This window comes from Xiphias gladius, chromosome 18 (assembly GCF_016859285.1).
Source record: "Xiphias gladius isolate SHS-SW01 ecotype Sanya breed wild chromosome 18, ASM1685928v1, whole genome shotgun sequence".
Taxonomy (NCBI): domain Eukaryota; kingdom Metazoa; phylum Chordata; class Actinopteri; order Istiophoriformes; family Xiphiidae; genus Xiphias; species Xiphias gladius.
The window spans coordinates 1,074,651-1,092,930 of record NC_053417.1 but is presented as its reverse complement, the minus strand read 5'-3'; the positions used below and the strand labels follow the sequence as shown (position 1 = coordinate 1,092,930).

Sequence of the window (18,280 nt, the reverse complement as noted above, 5' to 3'; positions counted from 1 at the left end):
GACTTAAATGGTTGTGCATTGGGCTTTCGGCTCTATGTGCTCAGCAGCATTGTGGCTGAACAGATCCAGTGGAGACTATGACTGCAGCTGCTGCTGAGAGGCAATTGTCTCTGCTTCTAGGGCTGTAGAGAATCTAAAAAACTGAAAATCTAACCAACAAAACCTTGTGTTGTTTAGTGCAACATGTACCTGCTCTTGGACCAATTTGATTTTACGCTTTCCTCCCCGCAATTCATCATCCATCCTCTTGTCATATTGAAGAGAGAGTGTGGACAAACGGTTTGCCTTCAAAGGAAAAATGCAAAATTAAACATATAAACATCGTCCTCTTTGAAATAAAGTCACAAATAGTTGGCTTAACATACATCAGTAATAGCTGTACTATACAACTGACATTGAAACTGGCACTTTTATACAGGTCTTATTTTCTCACCAAGCCTCTCTCTTGACGCATATAAACCAGTAAATGTCAGAAAAAGACTTTTGACTTGTAGGACAGACCAAGGTGTCTCACAGAAAACAAGCTACCTTGTCCTCTCCCACAGTAGCATCAATGTCCTTTCCACTGCGATGGTCACCTTGCTCCAGAGCATCCAACAGGTTGGCTGGTCTCCTCAGACTCTCCTGCACCTCCCACTCATACTCAATACAGATCCTGGCCATGCCATTGGCTCCAGTGTGTTCATCTGATCACAAAGACCAGACAAGAAGTAACAAAACATGAAGGACTAACTTTTCGTCTGTGAAATGATTCAGTATTTTAAGGAGTCATGGATAGCCTCCCTTTTTATGTTAGCACTCACTGAGCCTCCTCCTCTTCAGGCTTGGAAGGTGGGCATCCAACATCTTCGCCTTCTGGGTGTGGGAGCTTTGGGAGGATGAGCAGGAAGTGAAGCTAGAAGACTGAGTGCCTGGTGAACACATCATCCCACAACCCTCTGCAGCAGTCTTCTTCTCTACCACAGGCCGCTGGTACATTCAAACACAACCACAAACAGTAAGTACAAACTGACAAATTAAACTGGAATCAACTTCCATAATGCAGTGCCAACATACAGTCAGGTCAGATTTATGGAGGCTTTTGTAATTGCTTTTCAGGTGCACATGTGACGCATTCTGCCACAGACACATATGCTATATTTATTCAAACAGGTGCAGCGGGTCGGAGTCACAGTTTAGTGAGTATTTGAGGGTGTCTCTCTCACATTGCATATGCATTTAAGGGAGGATTGTGCAAATAAAAGAAGACGTGTTAATGGAGGCTAATTATGTAATCCACTGGATTTCTTAAAGTCAATTTGTGACAGTCAACTGTATTGGAAAAATTCTCCACCTCTGAAAAGCAGGCACTACTAATGGCATAAAGTAAATACACATGAACAATAAGGAAAGTTGTGGTGGGTGGTATGACTTTAAATTTATTCTATGGAAATCTTAACGACATTTATCTAAAGATAATAGTTTTTCTAAAAAAAAAAAATATATATAGAATTTAAAAAAAAGAAAAAAGTGTACTATATATTCAAATTCAAAGGTGCTAAATTAGCACAAAAATTTCAAAAACAATGTTGCCAAAGCATCAAAATACATTTTAGAAGAAAGAAAAATGACACGAAGATTGATATACATGTATATATTAATCATGTATTTACAGTATATTATATACGTGTGTGTGTGTGTGTGTCTAGGTCATTCACTGTCCCACAGGTTGTGGCATGTTGATATATACTGGGCAGCAAGATATGCCCTGTCTCCTTCTCCTAGGAGTTTTTTTTAATTTTTAAAAGGTCATTTAGTTCATTGAAATTTGGAATTACAAAATTTAATTGGGCAGTTAGTCTCAGCACCAGTTGACGTAGGGGATTCTTTTCTGGGCTCAGCTCTTGGGTTTGGAGGGCTTTGGAATGAAGGGTGTCTAGGGGGCTGGATTTAAGGTGCTTAAAAAATGTGAATGCTCCCTTTTGAATGTTAATCATTAGTGGGTATCTACCTAATTCTGCTCAACAGGCATTTGTTGCTGTTTTTCTTTATACATGTAAAATGTATCTGCAGAATTCCACATGTAGAGTTATTGTTGGGTGTTTTTCCCGACGGGTATAACTACAATGACTGAGTGGACCCCATACTTCACTACCAAACAGCACAACCAGTAGGAAAACACTATCAAATATTTTAAGACAGATTTTAATTGGAATTTGGAAAATTTTCTCTTAATTGCATTTAGAGTTCTTTGGCTCCCTTTTTTCACTGTTTTTAGCTGAGAGTTTAAAGAACACATTTATTTGATTGTGGTCTGAAAGGGGGGGACTACTGTCTGATAGAGAATGCACTGGTAGTGGAGGGGTCCATGTCAGTGATTGTATAGTCTATTACACTAGATCCAACGGCTGAGACTGTTGGATCTAGGGGATTTCTGAATGGAGAGTTTCAAAAATGTCTTCTTTAAAATAAGGAGAATCTACTGGGGATATATAAATAACACAGAGGTATAGACTCCTATCATTTATGCACAGGGTTTGATCTAACCTTAATCAAATGTGTGATTTAACCTGTTTTACTGATGAGATCTGATTGCAAAGATCTCTTTTATACCACACCAAGTTCCTCTCAGTGTTCTGCCCTTGTGTATGTTTTTATGTTCTTTATTTTTATAGAGGGCACCATGACTTCATTATATCCTGAAGGACAGTGAGTGAGCAGATCATTTTGATACCATGTTTCTGTCAACACAATTATGTCAACGTTTTTGATAGATTTCACAAAATCAGGGTTGTCACTCTTCAGCTCAAAGGTTGAGGAATTGAGAATATTCTATACAGCTTATATGAAGTGAACAAATTAAAAGAATGAAAAATAAATCTGTAGTGAGACAAATATGAAAACACCTACAAACTATCTATACATTTATAATACAGAATAGTAATTTGATATGTATTCCATGGAGGCATGTATTATCTTCACTAATATTATCATTATACTTTTATCATTACTATTGCTATTATTACTACTACTAACAATACATTTCCACATTGTTCTGTTACTCAAGTAAATGGACTTCACTTACATAGCGTTTTCTAGTCTTATGGAGCAATCAAAGCACTTTACACTACTGCCACATTCACCCGTTCACACACACATTCATACAGCGCTCTTTTTTCTATACATACGGCACTTTCTAGAGACACACACACACACACACACCAATGATACATCGGGAGCAATTTGGGGTTTAGTATCTTGCCCAGGGACACTTCAACATGTGGAATGGGAGGAGCTCGGGATCAGACCACAGACCTTCCAGTTAGTGGATGAGCCATTCTACCTCCTGAGCCATAGCCGCCCCTAAGAAAAGTGAAAAAGTGTTCTGAGAATATGTATCTTAGCTGAACAGGAGCCAGGTGCACAGGGTGTGCAGCAATTCCTTGATGTCTTCCAGCTCAGAGGTAGCAGGGGGAAGGACTGTAGCAGTAGGCTGGGCTAAAACTGCAGCATAGCTCTGCTGCTGTGGGTGGGGAGGGTGGACATGGGGCAGGTGCTGTTGCATGTTTCTCCTTCTGTGGGTGGGGTGGAAGATATGGGTCGGGTGCTGCTGCGTGTCTCTGCTGCTGATGGTGTAAAGGGGGTTGGTGGGCAGGTCTTGAAGAGGGAGAAGGTAGCTTTTTTTGGTTGTGCTTCATAGTGGTGAGGTGGTGGGGCTGTGGGTAGTGTGGGGTCCAGGCAGGACTGTTGTGTCTCCTCTTTGCATAGATAGAGTCCATCATAGAGTTCCCAGGTGTCGATTGGGTGGGTGGTGGTCCAGGTGGACCGTGGGTAAGGTGGCACATCCTATTCTGATCTCCATATTAATCACATAGATGACACGAGGAAAGGTGTCTGTCCTTGGCAGTAGGGTGGAGACCACAGCAACTCCCTGGCTTGCTCTGCCATCTTCCACATTGCCTAAGCAGTGTCCTCACAAATGCTGTGCAGGTCATTTGTTCCTGTGATCACCAGGTATTGGCGGCTTCTGAGGGTCTCCTTTTCTAACAGCTTCATTGCCTGGCCTGTGGTACTGCAGTGTTTAGACAGCAGTTTCTTACCAGGAAATATCTTGTTTGTGTCCAGGAATTTCCCATTGGACTCAGCCAGCAGAACCACTTGTGGAGCCTGCTCTTCAGGCTGAGTGGAGGGAAGCCTGGGATGGGCAGAGCTGGCCGTAGGCAGCTGACTGTGTGGATGTATCCGGAAGTGCCAGGGTGGTGGTGTGCTGGGTGAAGAGCAGAGAGGGTGGGACAGGGACAGGGCAGAGGTTTGGGACACTGGCAGGAGGAGTCTATGTCTCTGTACTTGTCATTGTGGGGATTGATGAGAGGATGTCTGTAAGGTGTTGGACTTGCCTGGTGAAGCTCCTTTCTCTGTTCTCAGCATCCTCTATCACTTGGCTAACTGAGCATAGAGCACACAGTTCTCCTGTTTGAGTGCCACTAGACTTCTTCTGAGGTCAGATTCCAGGGCCTGTTTGTTCCTCTTTAAGCTGCTGCGAGTTTTGTCTGGGGAGCGGTCAGACAGCCTGGCCTCGGTCAGCTTTTTGAAATCAGCAAAGTCCAGCTCTAGCAGGTCCATACTCTCCGTCAGCTGGTTGATGAAGCAGACAGGTGTGGGAGGGGCAGAGATTGACAAGGTGGTGGGGTTCTCTATTGGGCTCTCAGCATCCTCACTGTCAGGGGGGACATTGATTCTCTTGGTGTCCACCTAAGCTTTCAATAGGGAGAATGCCTCTTCAAAGGACTCCAGGTTAGCTTCATTACCTTTGACCATGATCTTTCCTTTGGGGTAATATGTGATGGTGAGAAGAGAGTCATCCTCGCCAAGGTGTTCATCTTTACAGATCTTATATCTGCGGCCTGAGCCAATGTCCTCGTTGGATACATATGTGTAATTGTTGCACAGAGTAGATGGCAACAGTGAAGAATATGAGGTGGTTTTTCTTGCCTTCTTTTTGTTGGGTGTAGTCAGTGAAGAGGACCTCCTGCTAACCTATTTCCAGGTTTACTTCAGGTGGATCTAGGCTAACTATTTACTTTGTTAGCTTACCAACAAGGATCCTTTGAATTTTTCTTCTGGTCTTTTGTTAGTTTCTTTGGTGCAGTTTCTCTTTTGGAATATTGGTAACAGTGGCAGGTAGCAGTTGACAGCTAGCTAGCTTGACAGTTAGGTAGTTGTTTTGATTATAAATATATATCCAAAGATATTTATTCTGCTGTTTTTGGTAATTAATGCTGTGTCCTCTTCTTTAGAGTCCTTTCTGAAGATTATTTGAAGGTTATTCAGCAAAATATCCCACTTTTTTAGGTCCAAGTTTGAGATGTATTCAGGAGCTCATCTTTAGTGTAGTTCTTTCTTTTAGCTTTTGGAGATATTTGATGACTGTCATTACAAATGTTGGGGAGGGCGTGATTCCCCATCCCCCACTGTAACTCTGTGCTTGGTTATCATTTATTTTCTGAACTTGGCTGAGTCATAGAAAATCCCACCTCTGAACTGCACCTACTTAGTTCTCCTTCACTTGGCAGAATGTACCACGAGTTTCAGTCCCACACTCAGTTCAGGAGTTGACTGAAAAATAGGCTCCTGTCCTAGTAAATCAGGAGCTGAGTACACAGACTGTGGCTGCAAATTCATTTATGATAAAATTTTAACTATTAGAGACAATTTTCACCGACTCCTGCCCTCAACTGGCACCAACTTATCTTCAAACACAAGCATCTTAGAAACAGCTGTGAAACCTGATGTATAATTAGACAGTTTCTCTCCCAATGACCTTTGCCAACTAACTTCAATAATGTCTTCATCTAAACCATTAACTTGTCTCTTAGACCCCATTCCAACTAGGCTGCTTAAGGAAGGTTTACCCTTAGTTAGCACCTCTTTACTAGATATAATCAATCTGTATTTATTAACAGGCTAAGTAACACAGTCCTTTAAAATAGCTGTAATTAAACCTCTTCTTAAAAATCCTACTCTTGATCCAGATGTTTCAACCAACTATAGATCCATATATAACCTTCCCTTTCTCTCTAAGATCCTTGAGAAAAGGAACCGCTCTAAGTTGGTTTAAGTCCTATTTATCAGATCGATTTCAGTTTGTGCACATTAATGATGAATCTTCCATATACTCAAAAGTTAGTCATGGAGTTCAACAAGGTTCTGCGCTTGGACCAGTTCTTTTCACCTTATATATGCTTGCTTTAGGCAATATTATTAGGAAACACTCCATAAACGTCCAATGCTGTACTGATGATACCCAACTGTATTTGTCAATGAAGACTGATAAAACCAATCAGTTAGCTAAACTTCAAGTATGCCTTAAAGAACTGTGGATGACCAGCAACTTTCTGCTGTTAAACTCAGACAAAACTGAAGTTATTCTGTTTGGACCCAAACACCTCAGAAACACATTATCTTAATGATAATCTTTCTCTGGAGGGCTTTGCCCTGGCCTTCAGCACCAGTGTTAGGAATCTCTGAGTTCTCCGTGATCAAGATATGTCCTTTAACTCTCATATAAAACAACTTTACTGGGCTGCTTGTTTTCACCTACTTTTTTTCACCACCTGCAAAAATCAGGCACATCCTTTCTCAAAAAGATGCAGAAAAAGTAGTTCATGCTTTTGTTACCTTTAGGCTGGATTATTGTAATTCCTTATTATCAGGCTGCCCCAACAAATCTGTAAATACTCTCCAGCTCATCCAGAATGCTGCAGCGCGAGTACTGAGAGTAACTAAGAAAAGAGATCATATTTCTCCGGTGTTAGCTTCTCTGCATTGGCTCCCTGTAAAATGCAGAATAGAATTTAAAATACTTCTCATCACCTACAAAGTCCTTAATGGTCAGGCACCATCATATCTTAAAGAGCTCATAGTACCTTACTACCCATTAGAACACTGTGCTCCCAGAACTCAGGCTTGCTTGTGGTTCCTAGATTCTCCAAAAGTAGAATAGGAGGCAGAGCCTTCAGTTATCAGGCTCCTCTACATCTTCCAGTTTTGGTCCAGGAGGCAGAAACCCTCTCCACATTTAAGAGTAGGCTTAAAACCTTCCTTTTTGACAAAGCTTACAGTTAGGGCTGGCTCAGGATTGTCTATAACCATCCCTTAGTTATTTGCTATAGGCCTAGACTGCCGGGTGACTTCCCATGATGCACCAAGCTCCTCTCTCCAATGATCCTGCTCAACAACTACTGCTTCAAATATTATGATTATCATCTATTATTATATTTAGCTTTATTAGTACCATTATTCACCCTGTTATTATAATTAATACTTTTATTATTAGTCTCATTATTGTTACACATCTTTGTGTTATACATCTACTGTGCCCCCCCCTTTCTCCCTCAACCCAGGCAGTCAGGGCAGACAGCCGCCCACCATGAGCCGGGTTCTGCTCGAGGTTTCTACCTGTTAACAGTGAGTTTTTCCTTGCCACTGTCGCCAAGTGCTTGCCCATGGGGGAATGTTGGGTCTCTGTAAATTTAACTATAAAGAGTACGGTCTAGACCTGCTCTATATTAAAAGTGGCCTGAGATAACCTCTGTTATGATTTGGCACTATATAAATAAAATTGAATTGAATTGAATTGAATTGAATTGAATTTAGTGAATCTGGCCCTCAATGTATAATGAAGCACTGATTTTCGATATCTGTTATGGTTGCTATGGTTAAACTTATCTGCAGGACAGACGTCTCCAGTGGGAGAGGTCTATACTTCATTTAAGGGGTATTTGTCCTGTTCAAGAAAAATATGAAACATATGTCACTTCAGGTCACATCTAGGACCCTCGTGCCCATTGTCAGCATTCAGATAAATTACAGACTTGTATCTCAAATTGCAATTGCATATAAAGACCAGAGACTTGTTCTTCAACTTGCCCTCAAGAACTTGAGGCCTGAGTTGGAGTAACTAGCACATGTATTTTTGTGTAGAGAGATAAGACATTTGATGGGTGTACTTTGACAAAAAAAAACTTAGAACATTGTAGTCTGCATACTACTGTAACAATATCATGATTTTTGGGAATTGATGTTGTTGCTGATTCTTTCCAAATATATAGTTTAAAATATATAGCACCAAAAACCAAACATAATTTAACCAAAGTGCACTTGTGTCACAGCATACATAACCAACCCTTGCCAAATCACGCCAAAACTATCAGCTTGTTTTATGGTTTTGGCCAACTGACCCAAATTACACCAGAACAGTGATTCAATTTATACATGCAAAGAATCATAGCATTTTTGTGAACTGTGTGCATGCTAGGACCCACCATTTTCTGTGCAACCCTGAAGAACTGAGAGACGTCACGGACCACATTCCCGAAGCCATCATACAGGCGCACATAAGGCCTAACCCACGATGGAAGCTGAGCCCGGGCCTCAGAGTTCTTAAACCTGTTGAAACAGTCACACACTATTTTAAAAGTTGGTTTACTTATTAAGGAGGATCTCGACAGATTTTTCATATGAAGTTGAGTTAACTTGTCACAGTACCATCAGCCTATGAAAACTATTGTACAGTATCTTAAATGGCTCTGGAGAAGCATTCCAAAGTCTAATAAAGTAGTCACAATAATGTCATCAGGGTTACCTCAGTTTGGCCACGGGGTGTCCTGGCATTCCTTTTTTGATTTAAATATATCTGTAATATTTACTGAACATGACGTATTGATTCAAGTCATTTTCTGCTGTTTCCATATTCCTTAACACTGCGCTCACTGTGCAAGGTCTTCACCCTACTTGGCATCACTGGAGCTGCAAAGAGGAAGGCCATCAAGTCCACCATGGAAGCTGCAAAGTGGGCCTCCAGATTGCTTTGGAACAGGAGGAACGATCTGTGGTCCAATGCTGCTGGGACACACGCTGGGGTCTTATCAGCCCTTCGTTGGGTCGCCTGAGCGAGGGTGTACAATGTTGAAAGACCCGAAATACCTGATGACCTCAGGAAAACTTCACTGATGATGTGTTCCAGTGCGTCTTAGGATGTATCTTTCAATCACTGAGACTGCCTTAGACAATGACGCCCAGAAATAGGTTGGGTGACAACCGAGAACAGTTTGGTGACAACTGGAGTGACAGTAGACAGTTCAGAAAGACGGCAACTCGGGCAGGAAGGGGTAGCAGCCCAACCTGCATCTTCTGTGAGGAAGAACCAAACTAAGCTACTGATCGATCTAAAGAAACATACCCTCAGGGAACCCCGGCGGGGGGGACCCCAATAGGATGGATTTAAGGGTGACAACCTTGGCAAACAGATTACTAATGATGACAACAGAGAGATGCATTTGCTGCAAGGTCTACAAGAACAAGCATGGCCTTAATATCCATCAGACCCAAATGAAATGCTTGGTGCATGTGAGACCAGCGCAGCGCACAGGATCCATTTCTGGTAAGACACAGGAGCCCGGCCCAGAGACACCCCACAGAGCCCAGAACCTCCAAGCGCTAAACTCTCCAGCTCCGAGCATAGTAGTTCAGCAGCGTCGGATCAAGTGGCCTCCAGCAAGCCAACATAGAGTGTGGCACCAGTTCGATGAGGATGCAGCCAGAATCATCAAATCCACAGCAAGGGGAGACGCAGACAAACGGCTTCCGGCAATGACCACCATCATTTCCAGTTTTGCGGCAGAGAGGTTCGGCGTTGAAGAGTGCAAGAGCACCAGAGCCAACTACACCATTAACCGAAGGGCAGACAAGATCCACCAACTGTGGCAAGAGCTTCATACTCTGGCAAGACAGTTCAAGGTAGCAACAGAGGAGGAGAAACCACCACTGGCCGAGCTCCGGAACATCATCAGGAAGAAACTCACGACCCTGCGCAGAGCAGAATGGCACAGGAGAAGGAAGAAAGAGAGCATGGAAACAAACTGCCTTTAAAGCCAATCCATTCGGATTCACTTAGCAGCTGCTATGGAAGAATCGCATTTTCTGTCTTGCCTGCTCCAAAGATGAGATTAACCACTTCCTGCACAACACCCTGAGTGACCCTAATAGAAAGCAGTAGCTAGTGCCCCTCAAAGCCCTCTTGGACATACCACCTCCTACTGTGGAATTCAACACGAGAGACCCCACCTTGAAGGAATTCCAAGAGGTGGTTACTGCAGCCAGAGCTAGCTCTGTTGGAGACTAGTCTGGACCGACACCATGTGCCCAGCAAGATCAAGGACCTCATCCTGAACTACTACGGGAACCTCAGGCTCAGAGTCACTTCTGGGGACATAACATCAGACTGTCCCCTGCTTGAAAAGGGGATGATAACGGGATGCGCCATCTCAGTTACTCTCTTCGCCCTTGCCCCTAATATGGTGGTCAAGGCAGCTGAATTGGAGTGTAGAGGCCCCCTGTCCAAGTCTGGCATTTGGCAGCCCCCCATCAGAGTTTTCATGGACAACCTTACTGTTACCACAACATCAGTGCCAGGTGGTAGGTGGATCCTCCACGGCCTGGAAAAGCTCTATCGTGGGCAAAGATGAGTTTCATGCAATCAAATCCAGGGCCTTGGTGTTGAAGAAAGGGAAAGTGGTTGGTAAATTTTGCTTCTTTTTGGATAGCGTTGCAATCCCATCCATCACCAAGAGACGAGTCAAGAGCCTAGGCAAGGTGACTTTGACTGTAGCCTCAGGGATGCAACTGCAGTCCAAGCAACCATAAAGGAGCTTGGAGACTTGGCAAGTCTGGCTTACCTGGCAGGTTCAAGGTGTGTCTCTACCAACATGGCATCCTACTTCAAGTCCTCTGGCCTCTGCTGGTTTATGAAGTAACACTGTCAACAGTCGAGACCCTGGATAGGAAGACCAGCAGCTACCTCTGCAGATGGCTGGGTCTGCCACGTAGCTTCAGCAGTGCAGCACTGTATGGGAGGACCAATCAAGTCCAGCTCCCGATCAGAAGCCCTGACGAGGACTTCAGGGTTTCATGCACAAGAGAGGCACTGCTTTATCGGGATTCCAGGGACTCCAGAGTGTCTTTAGCAGGCATTGTTGTGCAAACAGGCAGGAAGTGGAGTGCCCATGAAGGCCTGAAGATCACTGAGTCTCGGCTGAGTCTCGCTATGACAAGGCCCATGGCAAGGACAGACGCTTTCTGGTCCTGAAAGAGGTGTGGGCAGAAGTTGAAGAGGAAAAGACCAGCCAGATGGTGGGCATGCGGCAGCAGGCAGCATGGACTAGGTGGGAGGGTGAGCTGGAGCGGAAGATAACCTGGTAGGCAGAACCCCAGCGAATCAAGTTCATGGTCTAAAGCTGTGTATGATTTCCTACCCAGCCCAGCAAATCTCCACGTCTGGAGCAAGAGTGATACCCCAGCATGTCCTCTGTGCCCCGGAAAAGGTTCCCTGGAGCACATCCTCAGCAGCTGCCCAACAGCCCTCGGGGAGGGCCGCTACCACTGGAGACATGACCAAATGCTGAAGCCGGTTGCAGAGGCCATCTCCAAAGCCGTGGCTAACATCAAGCATGTGCGCAGCCAGAGGAACATCGCCTTTGTCAGGGCTGGAGAGCAGCCAAGGCACAGCCCAGTTCAGCAGTCAATCTGCTCACCTCTTTATCAGACTGGGAGCTGCGAGTGGACTTGGGGAGGCAGCTCAAGCTCTCAGACCACATTATAACAACTTTGCTGAGGCCAGACGTGGTGCTAACGTCAGCCTCTACAAAGCAGGTGCTTCTGATAGATCTGACAGTTCCCTGGGAGGGCCTCATAGAGGAGGCAAATGAGCAGTAGTGGTCCAAGTACCAGGAGCTGGTGGAGCATTGCGGTTGAGATGCTCACTGTGAGCCGGTCGAAGTGGGATGTAGAGGCTTTGCTGGCCGCAGACTGTGCAAGGCCTTCACCCTACTTGGCATCACTGGAGCTGCAGAGAGGGCCTCCAGATTACTTTGGATCAGGAAGAATGATCCGTGGGCCAATGCTGATGGGACACAATCCCTGGCTGTATTGCCTGAGCAAGGGTGTATGATGTTTAAAGACCCCAAACACCCAATCACCTCAGGAAACATCACTGATGATGTGTTCCAGTGCATACTAGGATGTATCTTTCAACATCAGTATTCCTTGAGACTGATTACTTTATTTCAGTTTTGATTTTTCATTTCACAGATGATTTTCATAGTTTTAATTTTTGGGAAATTTTCAATTCTGCCTTTAATTGGAAATGTATGGGCAAGTACTACTTCTGTTATGGATTTTTTTTTTTTTAAAAGGAACTTGGATGTGGGCAGCAAAACCTGTTGGTCTTTGTGGCTATAAAAGCATCAGTAAAAATGGATTTAAAGCTGAAGAATGCTTCAATCAGAACTGTGTTAGGTGAGACTGTGCCAGAACTGGTGTAATAAAAAACATGATTCACACTTTGTTTTCAAGAAGTGACCTGTTTTTCAATAAGTTACCGTACATACAGTTGCAACAAGCTGTTTTGTTTATGATGTTTCACTTGACGTCATTATTCCAGGATATTCAAAATGTTAAAAACTGTTACTGTAAAAACTGCAGCTTTTGTAGGATTTAAAATATTAAAGCATCTCCAAACACAGCCCTACATTCAGCTGCAAGCTGTTGTGGGAGAAAGATTCATTTTGGGGGCTTGTAATGACTATGACATCTCTTAATAACACTGCAGCACCATCCCAATCCAGACAATGGGCTTCATATTAGAGGGCCTAAAACAATTACAAAATATTAATAGTACAGCATAAACGACAGGCCAACAGAGCAGAGGTGTACTGCGATAGACATAAGGAGGGAATGATTTAACATGAAGTTAGACACTAATGTGCCAAAAAAAAAAATCATAAAATTAAAAAAAGGAAAGAAAAATGATTTCAAACCTCTCAATAAATTGGCACTCTGTGATAATGATGATATGGTGAACAGAATATTTTTTTTTTTATAGTTATGTAGTTTATTTTGATTGATTTCTCTAATATAGGTTATTTAAACTAAAAAGTCATTTAGATTAAGGCATCATGTGTTTTTTTTATCCTGTGGAGAAAGACTGAAAAGCTGTGCATGACTTGTACAACAGGACCACTCGTAAATTTAATTTGTACCTAAAAGAAAATTCCATGTTTGAGAAAACTGGTGAATGCCACATCTTCTCTGTGTTACAAATGTAACACATTTTTTGTCAAATTCAGAAAATATCTCCTCATGGTCTGCTAGCTGTCTGTCTTGTGTATGCTGAAAAAAATCTGGTGGTTCTACACAGTCCTGGTTCTGTATATTGGGTATAAACAAAGTGGGTCAGACTGACAATTCCAGCCAATCAGTACCCTGGGGACAATCATGCTCGTGCACAGGAGGGGGAAGGGGATAGAAGGGGGCAGTGGGAAGTGAGAAAGACGGTAATTCCGGCGCATGCTAACGTGCTACACAACAGATAAGGAGAGATGGCCAAGAAACAGCCTGAGAAGACAATGTCTGAGGAACAAAAGTTGAAAAGAAGGGCTTTGATCAGGCAAGGGGAAGACGTGTGTTAACATTGGTGAGGCTTTCCAACGGTTGGAGACTGCACGGTCAGACTGGGGAAAGAAATTCAGCCCTGGATTTATCTGCTGGGACCAGCCCACACCCCAAATGACAGGCACAAACAGAGGGCCGGTAAAGAGGTTGAGGGGGCCAGTAAAAACTGCTTGCTGTCTCGTTGTTTGCTCTATAATCATGATATTTGTCCATAAACATGTGAAGGCTTTCATAGCCATGATGACCTAAAAACAGAAGTTTGCAGGAAAAGTGGGATTATTTGGATTGATGTATAATTCGAAAAGCTATTCCAAGTAACCTTACTTTCTTTGTTAGTTTAGCTACAAACCTACTGTCCTCTGTCACTGTAGTTTTGTAAAATCCACTTAAACAACTAACTCTCGCTAGTTTTTACTGTTGTGTTTTATATGCTGTGTTTGTCTGCGTTTCGTTTGATGACATTTTATAAGGTTTGTTTTGCTTCAGCTATGAGAAAGAGTATCCACTTCCACGCCGTATAAAATGCTCTGTATTCCACCATTGTGTAAATGCCTTGGCAATGCACATCTGTTAATTTGAGGGGTGGCACTTCTTAAGGAGCACTTAAGGGAGGGGAGTATTTGTTTTGCTGTTGAGTTCAACTATCAACAGTCTTTCTCCAGAATCACTTACTCTTCCTTTAAGGATGAATGTTTGTACTACTGGCTCTTGCATGAGGTTCAAAGTTCTATGAAGTGTTTCAGAATAAGCAATGATATGACTTGTTACTAATGACTGACAGTTCCATGTCTGACCTTTGATCACACAGGAAGATGGCTCCATAGTCCTCTTTATGGCGAATGACTCTACCGATGGCCTGGTTCACAGCTCTGAAAGCCTGCTGTCTGTACCACTCCTGCCCAGACAGGTACTGTCCACACACACGCACGCGCAAAAACACAGAGGAAATATAACAACAACCATGATAAGACTGAACCACTAAAACATCCTTAAGTCTTTTCAGTAAAACTCAGTAAGCAGTTTCCCCTCACCTTTTGCCCAGGAGCTTTCTTCCAGCTCATCTCATCCAAGAACTGCATCTTCAGGAGGACTCGAGGGTCCATCTTTGGAGGGAAGGGAAGGCCAGTGATGATGACACCCCGACCAAAGGTGTCTGCAAAATCCAGACCCTCGCTAGCCTGACACAGGAATACATTTATAGAAATACTGTGAAAGGGACGCGTCTGTGTAACGTTACATTTAATATGAAAGAAATTACAACTTCATGTCATTACGCTGAAATCTATGACTACCTTAATAATCATATTACATTTAGATGTTGTTATTGTAACATACAAAACATCTGGCAGTGGAAAGATTAGATGGGACAGTAGCATGCTTTTAAGATTTTAGATTTTTTAAATTAAGTTGAATAACTGACTGAACCGTATCATTCACACTAGTAGACTAGCTAAGAGATTACAGCTTTGTAATCTGTAATTGATAAAGTGCAAAGACCACCCTGATAAACCAATCTGGCAAGAGATGCCCAAAGACAAAAAAAGAATAATACACAGGACAAGCTGAAAAGTCTAAGGAGTACTTAAAGCTAAATGGCATGAACGAGGAAAAAGATGGACACAAAGAGCTTAGTGTGCAGCTTTCAAGCATTTTCCTACCTTAGAACAATAAAACGAAATATCTGAAGCACTGTAGGCAGTAATGTACATTTATGCTCAAAATGATTTTAATGTTAGTAAACAAAATCTGGATATGGTGTATAAGAATGTGGTGGTAAGTATTTTGTTCTTCTATATAATCATGTGGTGTGGAAATCTGAATGCTAAAAAAATTTGAAGTTGCAGAGAATATTAAATATAGCTAGTAAAATTATAGGAAAGCCCCATTTGTACCCAAATGAGAAATATGAATTATATATAAATATTAAAGCTTTTCAGTTCACAAGTGACCCTTCTCACCCTTGCACTTTGAGCTTTTACCCTTAGGGAGGTGCTAGAGACAAATAAGAGCCACCAAAAATTACTTGCTAAATGCAATTATGATACCAAATGTATTGTCTACTTTTATCTTGCCTTTCTCCCAATTTTGATTTTAATTTACTATATGTTTTATTTTGAATGTATTTATGCATTTTAAAATCATATAACTGATACTGTTTCGGTTTATCCTTATCTTTGTCCTCTATTGTATTTAATGCTTTGTGGTGTAGCCAAAAACAATTTTACACAAACAATAGCATTCCCTAACCATAACGATCACCATGACACCCAACAATTTTTCATTGTTGGATGAAAAAAATCACAGTGAAATCTGGCTGGAAAGGCTTGAAAACTTTCAAGTAATGAAGCAAAAATAGAAATGTTTAGCCTGATGGTGACACTAGAGGAAAGGTGATGGGGCCACTACAGATATGATATTTCCTATGGATATAGTAAAAATCCATAATACATTTCACAGCAATATGCTCTATTTATGTAAAATGTTCCATCTGACCGTTTTGGAGACTGAGCTGCCAAGGTAAAAAGAGTATACTGTGAAACATTTTAGGACTTTTCCAGACTCAAAGGACACACAGTAATCTCACCTTCCCTCGACACACAGCAAAGAAGGTTCCCCCTTTGGATGCTGGATCACTGACTTTGTTGTAGTAGCTGTCAATAACCTAAGAACATCCAAAGAGACAAGATCAGTTGTTGTCATCACACTAGTCATGTTTCTTTATAACTGTCAAGCGAATTTGAAGTAAACTTTTGAAATGTCACAAAAAAAAAAAAAAAAAAAAAAAGACGCCGGAAACAGCTTTGTCTTATTCCTTTCCTCTTCTCCTCCTCTAGAAGCGGAAACAGCTGATCAAGTCATGAGAGTTAAATGTTCGCTATGTGAGAACTTATCTTGAATTTTGCCATTTCTAATGCGATAATTCAGAATGCCCATAAAAATATGTTGATGGAAACATGGCTACTGACAAGTCCTTTAAGGAAATGTTACCAACTCACACCATGTTCGGCTTATGAAATAGTGAGAGACCTTTATAGAAACCTGGAAATTGTCTAAAGGGAGGTTTCATAGCCATGCATACAGATATTTATTAAAACCACACTCGCCTCAGTAAAGGTGCCCTTGCCTTTAGGTTCAACAAACATGGGCTTCATGTTGTCAATACGATCTGCATGTCCATTAGCCTGACAAGAGAACACACAGTGTAGCCGATTCTATATGACAACATTCAATTCATAAATCATTTGGAACATCCCAAAATAAATAAATCAACAAAAATACAATTTAATGCAGCAATATGTTTTCCTTTTCACCCAATTTCCACTTACTCTCCAGAAGTCCAGAGTTTTTTCCATTAAAGGGAAGGAGGGAAAAAACACTAACAGACCATGAGGAACCACACGGCTCAGGTTGGCTGAGGAGAGAACACAACAAGAGACACATTCATGAGATAATAATGACAGAAATTATAAAAAAAATCTCATAATAATAATGTACGCTACTTATTTACCTACATACAATGACGTGCTCCTGTCAGCTAAATTAAAAAAAAAAAAATTCTATACAATGCATATACTATTTGATCTTACCAACAGTGTTGCCTAAAGATGCCATGTTTTCAGGAACAAACCTGTCACAGAAGGAAAGATTTTAAGTTTTATTTGCATCATCAGAACAAGTCAAAGGTAAACTGTTTTAGTATTAAACTAAGTGCTCCAAAGGCCGAGTCACATCAGGCAATTATGTCAGATGTAAGAATAAACCATGAGGAAATAAGATAAACCCAACACATAAGATACGGCTGCTATATAAAGAGATGAATATTTCTATGCAAAAACAGCTTGAATTTAGAAAGCTCAGCAAAAGATGAGAAGAAAATTGTTATGTGGACTTTTCATACCAGAATGTCAAACTTCATAAGAGGACTGATTACAAAACCATGTGGGACTCTGTGCAATAAATGAGCCAGGTGTCAGTCATGTGATGTTCCTTGTATTTGGGCAGACACACCAACACAATAACTTAAAAAACCTGATTAAAGTGTAGAAGCTTGTCTGTAGAATAGAATACTAACCTTCTATCAAACGCTGAACTCAAATGCACTCCATCTGGGCCTCGTTCAATAATGCTAACAAAGATCTGGTCCCGCTCAATCACATGGCTGTTCTCCAGACATACTGGGAATTCTCTACACCAACAGCAAGGACAAAAACACATTGGGATCAAGATCAAGGTTTACCTGCTGGTAATATAAAAAAAGGAATAATGACCGGGGTTTGACAAATAAAGTGCTTGTAGACAGTTCCATGTCTACTGTCTCCTGAGTTATGTCAGTCTAGACCAATATGATGGACTGCCAAACAAACAGACAGGAGGACAGCTGGGCAGACCAACATCACCATACCAAGAGTTAGCAGAGCTAAAAACTACAATGATCTGTAGTTGGCATGAGTAATTTAACACTAAATCCACTTTGTTGCGTTTGTAAATTATATGCACATTCCCCTTATTATACTGGCTGTTGATTCAGGCCTCAGTCCATAGTGTTAATTGCACAATTGTGCATCTCTGTGTGCAAAAAGAATTTTGAGGAGCAACAGGTAACTTACATCCTCATCTCAGAGGTGAATGAGGACAGGGGAGAGAGGGTACCACTGGTCAGAATGATGCAGCGAACACCTTGATTCACCAGATCCTGCATGCTGAAGCCAGGAGAGAAGCACCAGTAACTCAGAATGTTGCCTACAAGGTGCCAAGAAACACATAAAATAAATTTTACCAAGTTTACTCAGAG

At 41.9% G+C, this 18,280-nt stretch overlaps 1 protein-coding gene across 2 annotated transcripts in view; it reads right to left on the bottom strand.

Moving 5' to 3' along the window:
• The window catches only part of rtel1 (regulator of telomere elongation helicase 1), a 49,988-nt gene that overhangs the window by 14,053 nt on the left and 17,655 nt on the right, over positions 1-18,280 (bottom strand). Inside the window, exons 16-27 of one of the 2 annotated variants that reach the window (XM_040153415.1) lie at positions 18,096-18,228; positions 17,561-17,674; positions 17,076-17,116; positions 16,815-16,900; positions 16,593-16,670; positions 16,073-16,150; positions 14,520-14,666; positions 14,283-14,398; positions 8,304-8,427; positions 804-969; positions 529-686; positions 190-285 (exon numbers count right to left, since the gene is read on the bottom strand). In XM_040153415.1, coding sequence (XP_040009349.1) covers positions 190-285; positions 529-686; positions 804-969; positions 8,304-8,427; positions 14,283-14,398; positions 14,520-14,666; positions 16,073-16,150; positions 16,593-16,670; positions 16,815-16,900; positions 17,076-17,116; positions 17,561-17,674; positions 18,096-18,228 — 1,337 coding nt within the window. The remainder of the gene's footprint in view (positions 1-189; positions 286-528; positions 687-803; positions 970-8,303; positions 8,428-14,282; positions 14,399-14,519; positions 14,667-16,072; positions 16,151-16,592; positions 16,671-16,814; positions 16,901-17,075; positions 17,117-17,560; positions 17,675-18,095; positions 18,229-18,280) is intronic. The other variant, XM_040153416.1, reaches the window with a different exon arrangement.